The sequence below is a fragment of the Typopeltis vanoorti genome, chromosome 19, assembly GCF_054136105.1.
Source record: "Typopeltis vanoorti isolate ZY-2024b chromosome 19, IOZ_Tvanoo_1.0, whole genome shotgun sequence".
Taxonomy (NCBI): domain Eukaryota; kingdom Metazoa; phylum Arthropoda; class Arachnida; order Uropygi; family Thelyphonidae; genus Typopeltis; species Typopeltis vanoorti.
In genome coordinates, this window is record NC_143567.1 from 22261790 (window position 1) to 22280943 (window position 19154).

The 19154-nt window shown below is 37.7% G+C and overlaps 1 protein-coding gene across 2 annotated transcripts in view; it reads left to right on the forward strand.

Moving 5' to 3' along the window:
* Nucleotides 1-19154, forward strand: part of LOC150095906 (uncharacterized) — a 271111-nt gene that overhangs the window by 109819 nt on the left and 142138 nt on the right. For both annotated transcript variants that reach the window (XM_090409259.1, XM_090409260.1), the window contains exon 4: nucleotides 7372-7659. In XM_090409259.1, the coding sequence (XP_090265385.1) occupies nucleotides 7372-7659 (288 nt within the window). The remainder of the gene's footprint in view (nucleotides 1-7371; nucleotides 7660-19154) is intronic.

Sequence of the window (19154 nt, forward strand, 5' to 3'; positions counted from 1 at the left end):
GAGTATCAAACAAACGGGAACATATGTGGAATTATAAGGCAGGTGATTATAATAGTCTAAGACGTCAACTTGGTGAAGTTTCATGGAGGGAGGAATTGGAAGGCCAGGATATCATTAGTGCATGGGAAATTATGAAAGAATATTTCTTAGCAGCAATGGTAGGTTGTATACCACGAGTGAACAAGAGGACACAATTTGGAGTAAAGTGGATGACAAACAATATTAAACAGGAATCGCATGTGAAAAAGAGGCTATGGAAGAGATATAAGGAGACAGGAGAAGAGAAGATGCATGAAGAGTATACTAGACACAGGCCAAAAGAGTGCCTGGTGTGGTAAGGAAAGCGAAACCGGAATATGAGAGGAGATTAGCCCTAAGATCTAAAGAAAATCCTAGGGAATTTTTTAGATATGTGGCCAGTAGGCGGAGAAATGACTGTGGAAGAATGATATTGCGGGATAAAAATGGGAATAGAGTGACTGATGCAGAGGACATAGTAGAATTGTTCAATGAACACTTTATTGGAGTATTTCAACCTGCAGGAGTTAGTTTTAATGCTAGGGGGATAGGGCAGGTTCAAGGTTTAGAGGTACAGGAAGAGAGTGTGTTTCAAATACTGAGTACTCTGGATATCAGTAAAGCTGTGGGACTGGATGGTATTTCACCATGAGTTTTGAGAGAATGAGCTAGGGAACTGACAGTGCCTTTGACCTTGCTTTTCAATGAAAGTCTGGCTTCAGCAAAGGTGCCCAGGGAATGGAAGGAAGGTAAGATTGTGCCATTGCATAAGGGCGGAAGCAGACTGGAAGTGTCTAATTATAGACCAGTTTGTGTGTCATTAGTAGTTGTTAAGATCTTGGAGAAAGTAGTGAGGGACCGTATACAGCATTGGGCAGATGAGGGTAATGTTATCTGTGAGAGTCAACATGGATTTGTGAAAGGGCACTCTTGTTTTAGCAATATGCTAGCCTTTTATAATAAAGTTACAAGAACATTAGATGAGGGAAAGGCATATACTGCAATTTTCTTCGACCTAGCGAAGGCACTTTGACAGGGTGCTACATGATAAGCGGATATTTCATTTGCAGCACATGGGTCTGGATGTGAGATTGGTCAACTGGATTCAGGATTGGCTGTCTGATAGGTATCAGAGAGTTGTGTATGGTGGAGCAGTTTCAAGGAGACAGAAGGTTACAAGTGGGGTCCCACAGGGCTCAGTACTAGGACCTATATTGTTTAGCTTTATATCAATGACATTGTCAGTGGATTGCAAGGGGATATTCAGTTGTTTGCAGATGATGCGAAGCTGGGAAGGATTATTAGTAATAGTGCAGAAGCGGCAGCCCTGCAAGATGATTTGAATAAGCTAGATAGATGGGCAAATGAATGCGGGTGTCGGGTTAATGCAGCAAAAAGTAAGATCTTGAGGTTTGGAAAACATCTTTGGGACACTGCATACTCTATGGGAGGAGTTATACTGGAGGAAGTAGAGGAGACAAGAGATCTGGGATTGATGATTGATAGAAACCTGAAATTTAGGGTCCTTATTGCAAAGGTGGTGAAGGTAACACAGAGGATTGCTGCAATTATAAGAAGGACACTGACCTGCAGAGATAAAACAGTCATCATTTTGTTGTATAAGACCCTTATCAGACCACACTTGGACTATTAATTAATCAGATTTGGTCCCAGGATTTGAAGGGGATAAATTAACTGTGGAAAGGGTACAAAAGCGGATAACAAAGATGATTTCAGGACTGTACAATGATAGTTATGGGGATCGGCTGAGGGAATGTGGACTGCATAGTTTGGTGGATAGAAGAAGGAGAGGTGATATGATTGAGACTTTTAAACTGTTGAGAGGTGGTTACAGGGTTGACACTGGGGAGTTCTTTCGCTTGTTTGATCAGCAGGAAGGAGTGATGACAAGAGGCCATCCCTGGAAGTTACGAAAGGAAACTTTTAGCAAGAGGGTGAGGAGTGGTTTCTTTGCATGGAGGATGGTTGAACCATGGAATGCATTGCCTGATGGAGTGGTGAGAGCGAGAATGATCAGTGAGTTCAAGGAGTGGTATGATAGACTTTGTGTTTCTTAGGGGGGGAGGGGGGGACCTCCCCTCGATGAGTCTTGATAGACTTTGTGTTTCTTAGGAAGGGCCTCCCACAAAGAGTCTTTTGACTCCATGGAGGCCTGAATAATAGTAATAGTAAGAAATAGAAGAACAAGATATTCAATATCTTGAGGAAGTGCTGTCAAATTAACAGCTGAGTTTTAGTGTAAGTATTTTAAGTGTAATTAAAAGTATTTTTGATGATGTGTAATTGAATATATAGGCATAATTTATGCACACTTAATTGTTGGTCTGTTAATTCACACAATTAATCATTTTATATCTTTGGCCATATTTTTTGCCTATTACTTTTCCAAAGTGGCCATTTTTGGCCATATTTTCTTTAAATTTTGGCCATAAGCTGTTGTGTTCATATGGCAACCCTTGGGCCAGGGGTTCCCAAAGATGATCTCGAAGATATACATCATCAAATTAGTACAATGAGTGCAGTTTAGGTGATTATTATGGAGATATAGATGTGAAGGAAGAAAGTTCACATAGCAGGAAGGAAATGGGAAGCTTGAAGCTGTGTCATGGCATAAAATCCTGCAAGGGAAGGATGTTAGTGGTGTATGAGAGATAGTTAAAGGGCATCTGGAGGAAGCAGTACTAAACTGTGAACTTAAGGTAAGGAGGATAAATCAGTAAGGAGCTAGATGGATGAATAATATCATTAAGTATGAGCTGCAAACAAAGAAATTGTTATTGAGGGTATATAAGGAGAAAGATTTCCATCATGGTAATGAAGGCAAAATCAGATTATGAGGAGAAACTAGCCAAGCATGCTGAAGGAAATCCCAAAGAGTTCTTTCATTATGTGGAAAATAAAAGGAAGAATGTCTATGGAAGAATAACCTTAATGAGTTCTGATGGTGACGAGGTCACAGAAGTAAATAAAATTGTTGAGTTACTCAGGGATCACTTTGCAAGGGTATATCATCTAAGTGTGAAATATTTCTAAAGTGGTGTTTCTTATTTAGTGTTATAGCAAAATCAAATTTGGATAAGGATGGTTTAACTGCAATTTATGTATAAGTATGCCTGCCTGGCTGGCCAAGTGATTAGTGTATCCGCTCTCCAGCCAAAAGGCTGCGGGTTTGAATCCTGCCATGGGTATGGATGTTTGTGATGGTCTGTGATAAAACGTGGTGGTGGGCGGCGGTAGATGGCATTGGTGTGGTTGCGGTCAGTTGGTGGAGACAGAGTTGTAGAGCAGGTGCCCTCCCTCAATGAGTTGTGTGAAATAATAATGATAATAATATCTAATAGCTTTATTTTTTGTTTAATTTTTATTTATATTTATTTGGTTCTATTAATATTAATCCTCCTACCCATAAAATGTTAGAAATTTATGTCAGATTTATTACCATAAGTGGGCTAAGGAATTAGAAATCTGGAAATTCTGCTTTTTTATTATTTATATGGGCACTCCATGCAGTCAAAGATTCATTGCAGATTCATGGACCTACTCTATCCATTAACACAATATCCTATCTATTCATTCACCACTCTTCAAGTGAAGAACCTAGTCTACACACCCTTACTAGCCACACTCTTAGACAACTTTCAAGTGTGACCCCTTGTTTTTTTCCTTACTCCCCAAGTATTGAAAATTTTCTTCTGTGTCAATCTTATAGAATCCCTTTAGTAACTTATAAGTTTCTATCATATCCCCTCTCCTCTGCCTGTCAGCTGAACTCTGCAATCACACACCCTCAGTCTATCCCAGATCTCTAGCCTCATCCATTTCCTGTAAACTATACCATTGATATGATGTGAAGTGAAGTGTGTAAAATTTTCATCCTAAAGTGATTACCTTGCATTTTATAACATTCAATTTACAACCATTGTCCTTTGCTTACAGGATGATTTAAATAAATTGACATCATCTTTATAAGGTTGCCTTTCCTAGTCTTGCATCATTGGCAAACAACTGAATGTGTCCCCCCTTCAAATCTTCTGCCATATCATTAAGATACAAATTAAAAAGCGGTGGTCTAGTACGGAGCTCTGGGGCATCCCATTAGTCACCATCATTTGCTGTAATTCCACTCTACCATATACCACCCTCTGATTTCTATCAGCCATCTGCTCCCCCCCCCCATCCATGCCACCAGCCTCATAGCCATTCCCATTTACACCAACTTATGTAATAGTTTTCAATGCAGTATTTTGTTAAATGCAAAGCAGTATCATGGTGTTAGCCATTTCCTTTATCCAATTCTGTTGCTACCTTATTATAAAATGTGAATAAATTACTGAGGCAGGACCTACTTTTAACAAAGCTATACTGTCCCCCCCCCCCCTATAAATTATCATATTGCTATCTACCCATTACTGAATTTTACTTTTAATAAACTTTTCCAATACGTTAACCACCACTCAGAGATACTAAGTGGTCTGTAATTTCTGCTTCTGTCTTGGAGCCACCTTTATGTAATGGAACTATCTTACCCTCTTTCCACTCCATTGGAACCTTGCCATAGCTGAGAGTTAGATTAAACAACTTCATCATAGGCACTGCCAGTTCACTTGCACATTCTCATACCATCCTGGCCCACTGCTATATTCACATTAATATTTTTAAAAATGCTGAGTACCTCGAGTTCATCTACCTCAATGCTCACATCAGTCTCTGTCACTTCAGTAACTGCGAAGTCACCACCTGGATGATATACCCTTGCAAAGCGATCACTTAGTAACTGAATTGTTTCTTCTGTTTTTGTCTCTCTCCTACCATCAGCATTAAGTAAAGTTATCTTTCCATAATCATTCTTTCTCTTACTTCCTACATAGCCAAAAAATGCTTTTGGATTTACTGTGGCCTGCTTAGCTAATTTTCTCTCGAAATCCGATTTAACCTTTCTTACCATATAAGTTACCCTTCTTGCTTGTGCTTTATACTGCTCATGAACATGCTGATCACTTTGTTGTTTATATTCCTTCCACAATGCTTTGTTTTTTTGAATATGCTGCTTTATATAGCTTTATATCCTGCCGTGGACATGGATGTCTATGAAAGCACTAGTGGTGGTAGTCGGCAGTAGATGGCGTTGGTGTTAGATGATGAAGGTTGGTGGAGTAGTGAGACGAAGAGTTGTAGAGTTGATGCCCTCCCTCGATGAGTCTTTGGACTCCCTGGAGGTGTGACATAATAATAATAATAATATTGTTAGTCATCCACTTAATCCCTATATACACTCTGATACTGCCTCTCTCAGACTGTGTTAATGCTGTGATATATGTGACAAAGACCAATGTGGAACAGAGGTGGACAGATTGGAGATTCTTAGGATATTGCATAATCGCATTATAAATACAACTGTGGGATTAGATGGGATATCAGCTCATCTTTTGTGACAGTCTGGAAAAGAACTGACTAAGCTGTTTAATTTAAGTCTCAATTCTTCTAGAGTTTTCAAGGGATTGGAAAGAGAGCAATATAATTCCCAAGGGAGGTGCTAAGTCTGCAATAACAAATCATAGACTAATCAGTATCTCAGGAGTGGTGGTAAAAGTACTGGAAAAATTGGTCAAAAAGAATTCAAGAATCGGTGGATAAGAATAGAATACTCTATGAAGAGCAACATGGCTTTTTGAAGGGTTGATCATACCTTAATAATGTACTATTTTTATAATAGAGTGACAGCTGAATTGAATATAGGAAATGATTACATAATAATTCTGCTGGATTTTAAAATGGCACTTGACTGAATACTACATGGAACTTGATTACACAAATTATAGCAAATGGGGATGGATATGACACTGATTATATGGATAAGAGGGTGGCTGCTGGACAGATGCCAAAAAGTGGTACAGGAAGGGGCAGAATCATGGCAAAAATGGGTGACTAGTGGTGTGCAGCGAGTTTCAGTGCTTGACCACTACTGTTTAATTTGTACATAAATGATATAGGAAATAATCTGAAAGGAAATATTCATTTGCTTGCTGGTGATGCAAAATTAGGTAGAGTAATAGTTCAACTGAGCTACAGAGGCACCGATTCCATAGATGATTCCAAACTGGGTCTTTGGTTGTAAAGACCCAGTTTTGAATCCTGTCTATGATATGTGTGCATCCTTTATTGGGTTTTTTCAATGAAATAGTGATCTAGCTGGTCTCATATGGAGGTAGAAAGTTTTCTTCTCCCAGAAACTTGTTTTTTGCATCCCTCAAAATAGGTATACAGGTCCTGTGAACACACAGATCCTACAGTCAGAAAATACTTACTGTTACAGGCTGCACCAGAGGAGTGACATACCGACTTCATTAATTCATCATGATTCCAAAGTAGGGGACTCTATCCATCCTGAAGGATGGCTGGATGGACTGAAGAAGAATATTTAAAATGATGTGGAGAGTTTGCAGAATGTTTTAAATAGTCTGTGAGTATAGGCAAAAGATAATGAGTATCAGTTTAATATGGAGAAATGTAAAGTTATGCATTTTGGAATAAATTAATTACAGACTGTGTACCACATTGATGGAACTTTACTCCAGGAAATAGATGAAGCTGGGGATTTAGGGATGGTGGTAGACATCGAGTCGAAGTTTAGAGTGCATATTGCTATGGTAGCTCATATGATTATTTGGTATCGAAGAACACACTAACAAGTAGAGATGAGGAAGTTGTTATTCCTCTTTATAAGGTCTTGATACATCCACATGTAGATTACTGTGCTGAGGTCTAGGCTCCTGGGTTTCTTGGGGATGAAGAAATGATGGAGGGGTTGGGGGTACTTTCAGAGGCGAGCCACAAGATAGTAAGTGGTTTGTGGATATGAGGATAGATTGAGGGTGTATGAATTGCAAAAGTTGGTTGATAGGAGAAAAAGAGGGGATATGAGAAACATTTAAGTTTCTTAAAGGGTTTTATAGGATTGATGCAGGGGAAATATTTTGCAACTTGGCTAGAGGATGCAGAACAAGATGTCATCTCTGGACGTTGAGTAAGGGCATGGTTAATAGGGGTGCAAGGACTAGATTTTTTTCACTTGGAGAGTGGTAAATGAATGGAATGGATTGCCAGTGGCAGTTGTGAATGCTTTGTCTGCTAGTGAATTCAAGTACAGATATGATAGGTTGTGTGGATAGTTTAGGTCTCCTGCAGTGAGTCTTCAGACTCCTTGGAGATGCATATACAATAATAATTACAATAATAATACAAGTGAGTTAGTACTTTTTATTAATGTCTCTTAAGAAATCTTATACAAAATTATAAAAATTTAATATTAATGTACACCTAAATTATTTTCAGAGAAATATCTTCATATTTCAAGAGTTATAGATGTACATATCAAAATAGATGGAAAACTTCTTGGAATTAAGAATCTCAAAATTGAATCTAAATTGACTGAACTCTGTACTTTGCTTTTTGCAACACTTTCCCCAGTGGAGCTAATGTGTCAAGCATTAGGCATTGCATCTGCTCAGAGTATGGATAATTTTTTGGCAGAATATATACAGAAATATATACCATCTGCAGGAGTTTCTCTTCTTGAGCATTTTGTTCATGAGCATGAAAAGTTCACCAATTTATCAGTCTGTAAGTTGGAAATTTTTTTGTTTGGATCTATAAATATCATTAAGTACATTCATTATGCAAGTACAAAGCCCATACTGGGGTCTAGGATAATCCTGAAATTCTAGATTTTGCAATTTTTTTCCAATATATAAATACTACAGTACTTAATCTGACAAGTTCATATTTTGGAGTATGGATAATGAGATTTAAAAATATCCTGAAGTTTGTTCTTAAATGCTATTAATATCATATTTAAAATTAAAGATATTAACATTAAAGAATCATATAAAGAATGTGAATAATAAATAATGAATTCTGGTAAAGCTAAGACAGTGAATTTCTCTTGATTTTATTTATTTTATTTTTTTAAATGTGCTCAGTGATTTACAGTTAGTGAACTTGTGTTGTCAGTGCTGTATTGAGTTTCACAACCAGGTGTTGTGCTTACAATTGGAAATAGAAAACTTCATTTGGTGCATATTACACTAACTAGTAGTTTATAAGACAACACATTTTCAATTGCCATATAAAATTATAAAAATTGAAATATTTTGTGCATTTGGAATCTTAAATGGAAGGGGGAATAATTACTTCTTCCTGGATATGATCTTGACCAGAAGCAAAATGATCAGTTTTCTGTGCTTAGCTGTTTGTTGTCCATGGAAGGTTAAAAAAATAACTGCACTGCTTAATAATTATGTTATTTTCTTGACCCCATTGGAGTCACAAGATTCCTTGTGGAAGATCAATACTACAATACAAAGTCTGTCATCATTATCATCATCAGCAGCAACAGCCATTTTCTGTCCACTGTGGACAGAAGCCTCCCTCAGAGTGCTCCATTCACTTCTATGCCACTGAATTGCACTAAATTCAAATTTTTTTTATCAAAGTCCATGTTTCACTTCCATATGTCATCACTAGAAGTATAGAACTGTCGATTATTTTTCTTTTAATGAAAATTTTGATGTTTCCTTTGAGTGCTTCATGATGTTTTCCAAAGAATATCTAACTAAGTTGAATTCTATGTATAATTTCTTCTTCACAGTCTCTCTCTACTCTGATCTTTTACCATACCATATCAGTCTACCATGCCACTCTTTAAATTCATCCACCATTTGCGCCTTTACCACCCTCACATGCTCCTGTGAGGGTGGTAAAGGCGCAAATGGTGAACACAGGTGGATTGCCATATTTCATGCTCCTACCAATCTCAAAGCAAAGAACTTACTTCTTTTTTGTTCACTGCTTCCTTTTGTAACCTCCATGGATTTACCTCCCCCCCCCCCCCTTGTTCTACCATAGTGTTAATCTGATTATCCTTCAGCAGCTTAAATTGTCTCAATCATATCTCCTTTCTTTGTCTTTTATCACCAAGCTCTGCAGTCTTCTCCTTTTATGTTCTCCTTCTCTGTTTATGTCTTCCATGATCTTTTTCATCTGCAATTTGTGTTTAATTTTCTCTTGTCATCTATTTGACTACAAATTGCTTTATCACTTGAGGTATATAATCTGCCATTGCTATCAACAATATTTTCTTAAGTATCTCCAGTGCACTATGACCTCTCTTCCTTGAAATTCTTTCATCTGTTGTACTGCTGCAAGGTAGTTTATAAGTCTATGATAGTTGCCTGCCTTATAATTCCACATGAAATCCTTCTGCTTTGATATTTCTACATGACTATTCAATTTCCAAGTCAGGACCACATGGACACTCTTACCAACTTGGGGTAAGTATGACATCTCTGTCATCAGATCCTTCGATGCTATGACTAAATCCATGTGTTTGTTTCCTCCACCACATGCTGCCTAAGATAGTTGTCCCAAAAGGAATCCAAGAATGCAGCTACCCTGGTAGTGCATGCCGCAAGTGCAAAGCAAATGATTATTATGGGGACTTCAACTATAGTAATATAAACAGCAGAGTTGAAGTCCCCATAATAATCATTTGCTTTGCACTTGCCAAACTAATTTGCTTAAACATTTCCTTCTCATCCCCACCTATAGTCCCTGGTCTATAGCAACATTACACTAAATATCTTGTCTTATAAACATCTATCTCACACCATATAAAGCCATTATTGTTATTTCTACTGTGATTCTCACCACCCTGAGAGGGCATATTTCATCTCTTATCATGAATAACACTCCACCACCACATTTACCTTCCAAAATATGCTATACCATTCAATTTCTATCCCTGTTAGAACATCTTCCTTAGTTAACCAAGTTTCACTGATACCAACAAGAGTGACTGAGTCAATCAGTAACAAACTCATTCTCTTTATTCCTAATGCCCTTACTATTTGTATACAGAAAAACCAGTGCAATGCCTTATGGCCATTATTACTCCCTTCATACTTTTGTCTGGTTCTGCAACATAATGTACACCCTGTCATTTCTGAAGACAGGGTGTATCTGACATTTTCCCTGTGCAATTCTAATTTCCCTGCCAAGACACATTCACATGCCCATAAACCAAAATGCCTGCATCCGTCTGCATTCAAATGTAATCCTTCTCTCACATCCAGCACTCCTCTATCCTGAAATGTACTGCATGCATCTGCATATTCCAGATATCTATTCTGAGACATCCTCACTATCATTTCATTCATATCACTGTTCTTCTCCTCCACTTCACATTATCATACAGGGGCAGCACACTCTATTTCCTCTGATGCATTCCTAATGCTTCTAGCAAAATGCTAGGGGCATTAGGATTATTAGGAACTCATTCCCTTCATTCCTAATGCTCCTAGAATTTTGCTCCTAGCATAACAGAGAAACAGGGTGGCAATTGACTATAGTTTCTTACCTCTGGAATGTCGAGTATGGACAGGAGGAAGAGGGGGAGATATGATAGAGACCTACACGTAAGGGGTTGTTTATAGGATCAATTCTGGAGAAGTTCTACAGAAAATAGTGGGAGATTGTGGGAGATCCATAGGTCATCCCTATGGTGATGACCTATGATTTATATTTCCTGTATATATTTCCTGTGAGTAGGGGAGTGAGAGGCAAGTTTTTTTTTTCATGCAGAGTTGTAAATGATTGGAATGCCTTGCCTGAGAGTGTGGTGTCTGCAAGGAGTTTGAATGTGTTCAAGGCACGGTATGATGAGCTGTGTGTGTGATAAAAGGCCCTCCCAGATGAGTCTTTGACTCCATGAGGTCTTGGGGTAATAATAATAATATTACTCCCCTCACAATTCCACTTACTCTGCAATATATTTTACACCCTCTCATTTCTCAAGTTACTATCCTCCACTTGAGGCAATTCCTGCTGTATTCAACCCTTGAAATTCTAATTTCTCAGCCCTTACACACTCATGTGTCCCAAAAACAAGTTTCTCCCAATGCCTATGCCATGCATTCAAATGTAATCCAAACCTTGAATACAGCTGTTTTTTATCCTCAAATGTACTCTAGGCATCCACATATTCCAGACATCTTTTCTCATCACTACTCTTCTCCTTCACTCTGCATTATCATACCAGGGCAACACGGTCACTCTCTTTCCTCAGACACATTCTTCTGTTCTGTCCCTAATATCAATCTCGTGTTACATAATTCCTGCTACCTATAAGGTAATTTGTACCAACCATTACATCTCTTCATCGAATCTCCATACATGATATTCCAAACAGATTCATTTATCTTTCTCTCAGTGGCATCCCTTACTCTTTCTGCTTCCAATCTCTCTCTCTCTCTCTCTCTCTCTCTCTCTCTCACACTTTCCCTAATTCCTTTTATCTCTCTATCCCTTGCTTCCACTCTCTCTCTCTCTCTCTCTCTCTCTCACACTTTCCCTAATTCCTTTTATCTCTCTATCCCTTGCTTCCACTCTCTCTCTCTCTCTCACAACTTTCTCCTGTTTCTTTTATCCCACTGTTTCTTCCATTCTCTCCCTTGTTCTCTCACATCTACTCTCATTCTTCTTGCACTAGCCAACCTCAAAAGCCTCTTCATTCATTCTCCTCAACTCTGTTTTCATGTTTTCTGTCTCCTTCCTTGGCAGTTTCATTTCTCTCATCACACATCCTACTTTCAATTGTCATTCACACACATTCTTGGTCATCAGACAAATCATTCCCTTCTGTCACACTGCCCAAGGTCAAATCCATATGTATATATTTCACATTCTCCTCATTCTTCAGTGTACTACTGGTATCCGAAAATTGGCATTCACAAATTTCTGAAGCATTATCTTTGCTGCTGCTGCTGCTAAATCCTGAGATCAAATTACTTATTCCTCCCAATGCTTCGATTGGCTACATTTCATACAAGCATACACATTCCCTTTTCTCACCTGCCACATTTTTAAAGCATGGGATGCATATATGCCACTTGCTCAGCAAGCAACAAAAGCATCATCTATGTCACAAATAATGTAGTCTTTAAATGGTAGTGGCCTGGGAAACAATGCGTTAGAATTTTCATTCACCGTGTTGAATATGGTTAATACGATTGGATACAATATGGAGACAATAATATTCTAACTAAAGACTACACAAATCACACATAAAACCATCAACTTCAATAGCACAAACTTAAAAACTAGTGTAGATAATGAAATAAACACAATAAAATCCTTTCTTACTACTAATACTAATAGTATGACTGAGACATATAATGTAGTTAGGGATTGTTATTAGGTTGACATGAAGGAGATTTTTGATAGAATGGTGGAGGGAGTAGAACAAGAGGCTGTCACTGGAAATTCTGTAAAGAGGATGTGAGGAGTAGATTCTTTACATGGTGATGGTTGGTGAGTGGAATGCATTGCCTGAGTGTGTTGTGAATGTAGACACATTGAATCAGTTTAAGGCATAGTTGGTTGAGCTTTGTGTGCAATAGTGTTGTACCTCCCACAATGACTCTCTGACCGAATGGAGTTCAGATGTTAATAATAATAATAATAATACCAGTAATAGTTTAAGTCTTTCTGTTTCCATTTTTCCTTCCAAGGTCCATGTCAAAGCTGCTCCTGGTATTTCTCCTCTGTCCATTCTTAGTAAATGGCCAATCCATTTTTCATTGACATATTTTTATTTCATTGGTGTTACTTTTTTGCTTTATCTGTTTATGTAATTCATCATTTGTTATATGTTGAGGCCAGAATATTTTTAATATTTTATACAAGTACTTTATTTGAAAAATATTTAATTTGGTTTTTGTTTTTTTGAAGGTTTTGTGTCTCTGATCCATATAATAGTATGACCTTCACTTTGCTATTGAAGATTTTTGTTTTGGTTTTACTATTATCATTATCTGAGGCCTTCACGGAGTCAAGGACTCATCAAAGGAGGCTATACATTAACCAAAAACCCTGTCATGTCATGCCTTTTCTTAAATTCATTCACACTAGATGCACTCACTACCCCTAAAGGCAAACTATTCCAAGCACTCTCCTCTATCAGGGAAAAACTTATCTCTTACTCTTTTCTTGACTGTGAACAAACTTAACTTTCATGAATATCTTCCCACTTTCCATGTAACAAAAAATTTCATCAGACAATATCCTGTAACACGCATTAAGAAGTTTATAGACCTCTATCATATCATCCCTCTTTTTCCTGTTAACCAGAGTCTGTAATCCACATTCTCACAATCTTGCTCATAATCTAAATCACATAATCTGAATATAATCTTTATAACTCTTCTTTGCACCCTTTTCACTGCTTCTTTATCCCCATGAATCCAGTAGGCCAAATCTATGCACAATAATCCAGGTTTTGTTATGATATTCAGATGATTTCCATATATTTTATTCAATCTTCTGAAAACAATATTGGTTTTCTGAGTATTTGTGTTATATTCTTGTAAATTCCAATTTTAGTATCTACATTAGCTCCTACGTACATCAGTTGTTATTTTCCTCTACTCTATGTTCATGAATTTTAGTTTCTTTCTGGAATTTGTTGTTCAATTTAAAAACTTTTGTTTCATTTGATAGTTATTTAACAAAAACATGATTTGGTTTTCTTTGAATGGGAAAAGTATGAAAGTGCAAGAAACTTGGAATTATTATTATTGTTATTATGATTCAGGCCTCTATATTATGATTATTATTGATTTTGTAGGACATACTACATTCACACAACACTGTACTATTTTTGAAAAATCCATTCACTTTACTTGTTTTTTGCTGTAACCTACATAACAGTTTACCTTTCATCACCATATTGTGGTGAAAGGAATTTAATGTAATACCACCTTAGAAATTTAACCAAATGCTGCATTTCTACACTCAAATATCTTACAGTAACACATAATCTACAAATTAGATGATATTGCCAAATGTTAAATATAAACGTATATTTTCATAACTTATACAACTGGTGTAAAGTACTCATCATGTAGTGTCCAAAATAAATATCTATATGTATACTAAAAATCTATAAAAATTTTTTATTATACACTTTTAAAAATATAAGAATAAATAAATTACAATTTGCTAATCTTTTGAAATAGAAAGGCAGTTATTGCAATATAAGTTAAGCCAATGGAGTAAGGCTTCGGCACTTACTTTAAATAAATGATTACACTTGTAAGGTTATCTATATGAAAGATTATTTTCATCCCGTTGCTAGTGTTGTCATTCCATCTTGAGCCAGAGCAGATTTATGTGGTTTGATAATCAGGATATTGGCTCTGGTATTCTGAAAAAATAAAATAAAACAAAATTTTAAATGATCTTCCCATTTGGTCAAAATAAGACAAATTGCATGAACATGAAACCTTGGTAAACATCAGGTAGCAGTAATGGTGACAGTTGGTCTTTCGGGAGAAGGTAAGAAATTACAGATTTCATTGATGTGTTTTGAAGGTGACAGTGAATTTGTGATTTCTTTGAAATCACAAATTGACTTTACCACACCTTCAAAAATGCTGTTAATATAAAGAATTGGAATCCTGCAGCTTCTTTTCGCATATACAATGTTTAGCAAAACTATCAATCATTTTATGTGCAATTCTTGAGAGACTTTAATAGGGCAGTTTGTTTGATAATGCCAATACATATCTGTCGTGAGTGGGCTAAGGATTTTTTTTCCCCAGCTTTATCAGTTTTCTATATTTTGTATTTTGTGTAATTTTTTTTAATTTTTACATAATCCAGAAACCCTGCTCTGGGGACCAAACATTGAACTTTTTCAAGCCAATTTAGACCTCTTACAGAGCATCAACAACATTGTTTGAAATATAAAGCAGTGGTCTCACTACTTTATATTTCCACATACATTGCTTGGAAAAAAGTTAACGGACACCATAGTGTGAGTAACAAACAGTCATGGCACTCACCTAAATAAAATGCATGACCTCCTTTAGCTGCGATGACTGTAGCAATTCTATGTGGTATACTTTCCAGAAGCATACGATGGTGATGAATGGGAATTTTGTACTATTCTTCCTGTAGGCATGTAATAAGGTCCTTTACTGTTGTGGGGTAAATGTCTGTTAACCCTTACATTGCTTGGAAAAAAGTTAACGGACACCATAGTGTGAGTAACAAACAGTCATGGCACTCACCTAAATAAAATGCATGACCTCCTTTAGCTGCGATGACTGTAGCAATTCTATGTGGTATACTTTCCAGAAGCATACGATGGTGATGAATGGGAATTTTGTACTATTCTTCCTGTAGGCATGTAATAAGGTCCTTTACTGTTGTGGGGTAAATGTCTGTTAACCTCACCTGATAATCCATTTCATCCCACAGATGTTCAGTAGGGTTGAGATTAGGGCTCTGTGGAGGCCAGTCAAGTGTGGTCATATTCATGTTTACAAATCATGCAATTACAGCAGCAGCCTTATGATGCATTGCCTTTCTGAGAGAGACAGAGATCAGTTCTTTAGAAATGTCATGAGATAGGAAGCATTGCATTATCCAGAATGTTCAGACACCTGTCTAAGTTCAATGTTCATGGCACCACAAACAGATCGAAGGCCAAACAAGGAAAAGCTAGATCATTCCATCACACTCTGAATTTCATGGTTGGAGTTACTCACTCTTGTAAGAGGCGTTCAACAGGCATCCATCACACTCCCACCCCACCTATTCATCTATTTGCAGAGGGTAAAGCATGATTCTTTGCTCCATAACACATCATTCCAAACTTCCACATTCAACTGTAAAAACTCTTTGCACCACTGAAGACATCACTGCATGTTTGTTTGAGTAATGTGGGGCTTCCATATTGCTCTCCTGCCATGGACGGAGCAATATGGAAGTGCAAAGATTTTTACTGTTGAATGTGGAAGTTTGGAATGATGTGTTATGGAGCAAAAAATCATGCTATACCCTCTGCGAATAGATGGATGGGTGGGGTGGGAGTGTGATGGATGCCTGTTGAACGTCTCTTACAAGAGTAACTCCAACTATGAAATTCAGAGGTGGTAGTGTGATGGAATGATCTAGCTTTTCCTGGTTTGGCCTTCGACCTGTTTGTGGTGCCATGAACATTGAACTTAGACAGGTGTCTGAAAATTCTGGAAATGTCATGAGCCTCAGTTCTGAATGTGTTTGAGCAAATTCATGTTCCAGTCAATGCCTGGAACTCTGCATTCACGATGTTGGCCAACGAATGGCAGTTTTTACATATTATCCTTTGTAGGACTCTACAGTCACATTTGGTGAGTTTTGTATGTCATCCACTGCGAATAGCACTTGCAGTTGACTCCCTGTGCTTCCATCTCAGTATGGCATCACTGATTGTTGATCTGAGATGGCCCAATTTGTCAACAGTTTGCTGAACAGAGAGGCCTGCAAGTGGCATCCTGTCATGATGCTTCTTTTAAACTCCTTCCTCCAATTTATACCTGCTGCAAAAATGAATCATTACAAGACACAATGTACCTTGACCATGAGGGTGTCCATTGGCCTCTTTCCACACAGTGTATATCCATTCTTAATAGAAAATTCTGGATGCCTGGCAATTTCCCAGGTCAGGATTATATGATTACATTCTCCAAGCAGAGGCAGTGTAGTTAAATTGGTTAGTTGTAAGTTCTCTGATGCAGTAATCAGAAAACCTTGTGTCCCTTCCATTACATGCTGCCTCAGGTAATTATCTCTCAACAGCTGTATAAATTCCATTACCTTCCCTGCCTATGACCATTCCTCCTTCCTATCTATGTCCCCATAGTTGAAATCTCCCATGATAATTAATCTACTTGTGCTCATGATGCTCATTTGTGAGTGAATAACAGCTACATTCTCCTATATATCCCTCCATATTATAGCAGCAAACAATTGCATATTTAGTCCTGATGGCCTCTGTTTGGCCATTGTATTTTTACTCTTTTGGGCTTTAATTTCTTTGCTATCATTTGCATAACTCCTGCCACTGTCCTGTACCTTCTGTCCTCTGTGAGGACACTATATATCCCTTGCATTTTATACCTGTGACCAGATCATCTTCTGTCAACCATGTTTCCCTCTTGCCTATAACGTTTGGCCAAGTTGTACTAACCAATGCCAGAGATTCCTTACCCTTATTTTGAATATTTCTGGTATTATTATATAAACGGCAATACATCCTTCATCCCACAACCTGCTTTACACCTTGTGTTACTTTGCCAACTGAAGTTAAGAACCTTGAGTGCTACATTTTTTATCACGTGATCACTGTCCCATTTACTAACATCTAGGTTGCCTGGACCTATGCTCACGTCTCCCCCTCCCTAAACATGCTAGTTTCCCTGACTTTGCACTCTCACTGAACATCACTTTCTCAAGATTCCTGAAAATAAATCCATTCAGATGCAAACCATCCATCTCATATAAATTCTTCCTTCCATCAAACTCACTCCAGAAATCCACAAACTCCATGCCATTCATCCTGTACAATCTGCTTACTGAGTTATTCAGACTCATATCTCAGATATTATTATTATTATTATTATTTGACACCTCCAGGGAGTCCAAAGACTCATAGAGGGAGAGTGTGCCAACAGCATTGAATGATTTGTTTCCCCTTCCAACTACTAACCGTGCTCAAGCTTGCTTAACTTTTTGCATGAGCCATTAGTAGCAGAGGCCCTACTAACCGTGCTCAAGCTTAACTTTTTTGCATGAGCCATTAGTAGCAGAGGCTCTACCAATCAACCAACCTTTGCTACCACAGATTCTTGTATTCATGAACAAAAATATAGTAAAAGGCTAACATGAATACAGAACTTGTGGTAACCATTACAATATAAGTTGAAATGGAAATTATGTGGAGTGTGGGAGCTGGCACTGTTTAGCTATTTTTTAGTGATATGCAATATAGCTGGCTGAAAAAGTTAGTCTGATATGTGGAAAATCTAATGAGTTAATTTGAAAATCACAAAGGACCATTCCTTGACTCTTATTGAGTGTGTGTCTTGTTAACGGATGACCATAATAGATTCTTTTATGTTGCAAGTAGCAAAGTTGTCTTCTATGTAAGGCATGGAGCTCTTATCCCATTCATTGTTATGATGAATGACAGTGAATGGGATAAGAACTATAAAACAGTAAAATTATTCAGTAACCACAGTAATAAAATTTAATGAGTATAAACATCAGGCATATCCAAAAATAATCAGAATTATTATTATTATTATTATTATTATTCAGGCCTTCATAGAATTAAGAGACTCATCGTGGGAGATCCTTCCTAGGAAACACAAAGTCTATCATACCACTCCTTGAACTCATTGACCGTTCTTGCTCTCACCACTCTATCAGGCAATGTATTCCACAGTTCTACCACCCTCCATGTAAAGAAACCACTCCTCACCCTCTTGCTCGCAGCTGCTTTTCGTACATTCCAGAGATGGCCCCTTGTCATCGCTCCTTCCCGCTGCTCCACCAAGTGAAAGAACTCTCCAGTGTCCACCCTGTAACTGCCTCTCAACAGTTTAAAAGTCTCAATCATATTACCTCTCCTTCTTCTATTCACCAAACTCTGCAAGCCACATTCCCTCATCCAATCCTCATAATTAACATTGTACAGTCCTGAAACCATCTTTGTTATCTGCCTCTCCACAGTTAATTTATCCCCTTCAAATCCTGGGGTACAAATTTGGGAACAATAGTCTAAGTGTGGTCTGGTCGGGTTCTTATATAACAGAATGATAACTCTTCTATCTCTGCAGGTCAGTGTCCTTCTCATTATTGCAACAAACCTCTGGGTTACCTTCACCACCTTTGCAATATGTCCCCTGAATTTCAGTTTTTTATCAATCATCACCTCCAGATCTCTTGTCTCCCCTACTTCCCCTAGTACAGCTCCTCCAATTGAGTATGCAGCCTCCCATCGATGTATCCCAAACTTCAAGACTTTACATTTTGCTGCATTAAACGGACACCCCATTCATTTGCTCATCTGTCCAGTTTATTCAAATCCTCTTGCAGGGCCACCACATCTGCACTATTACTAATAACCATTCCCAGCTTCACATCATCTGTAAACAACTTAATATCCCCTTGCAATCTTTGCAATCCAGGAGATATTCAGATGTCAATGGATTAACCCAACATCTAAACCC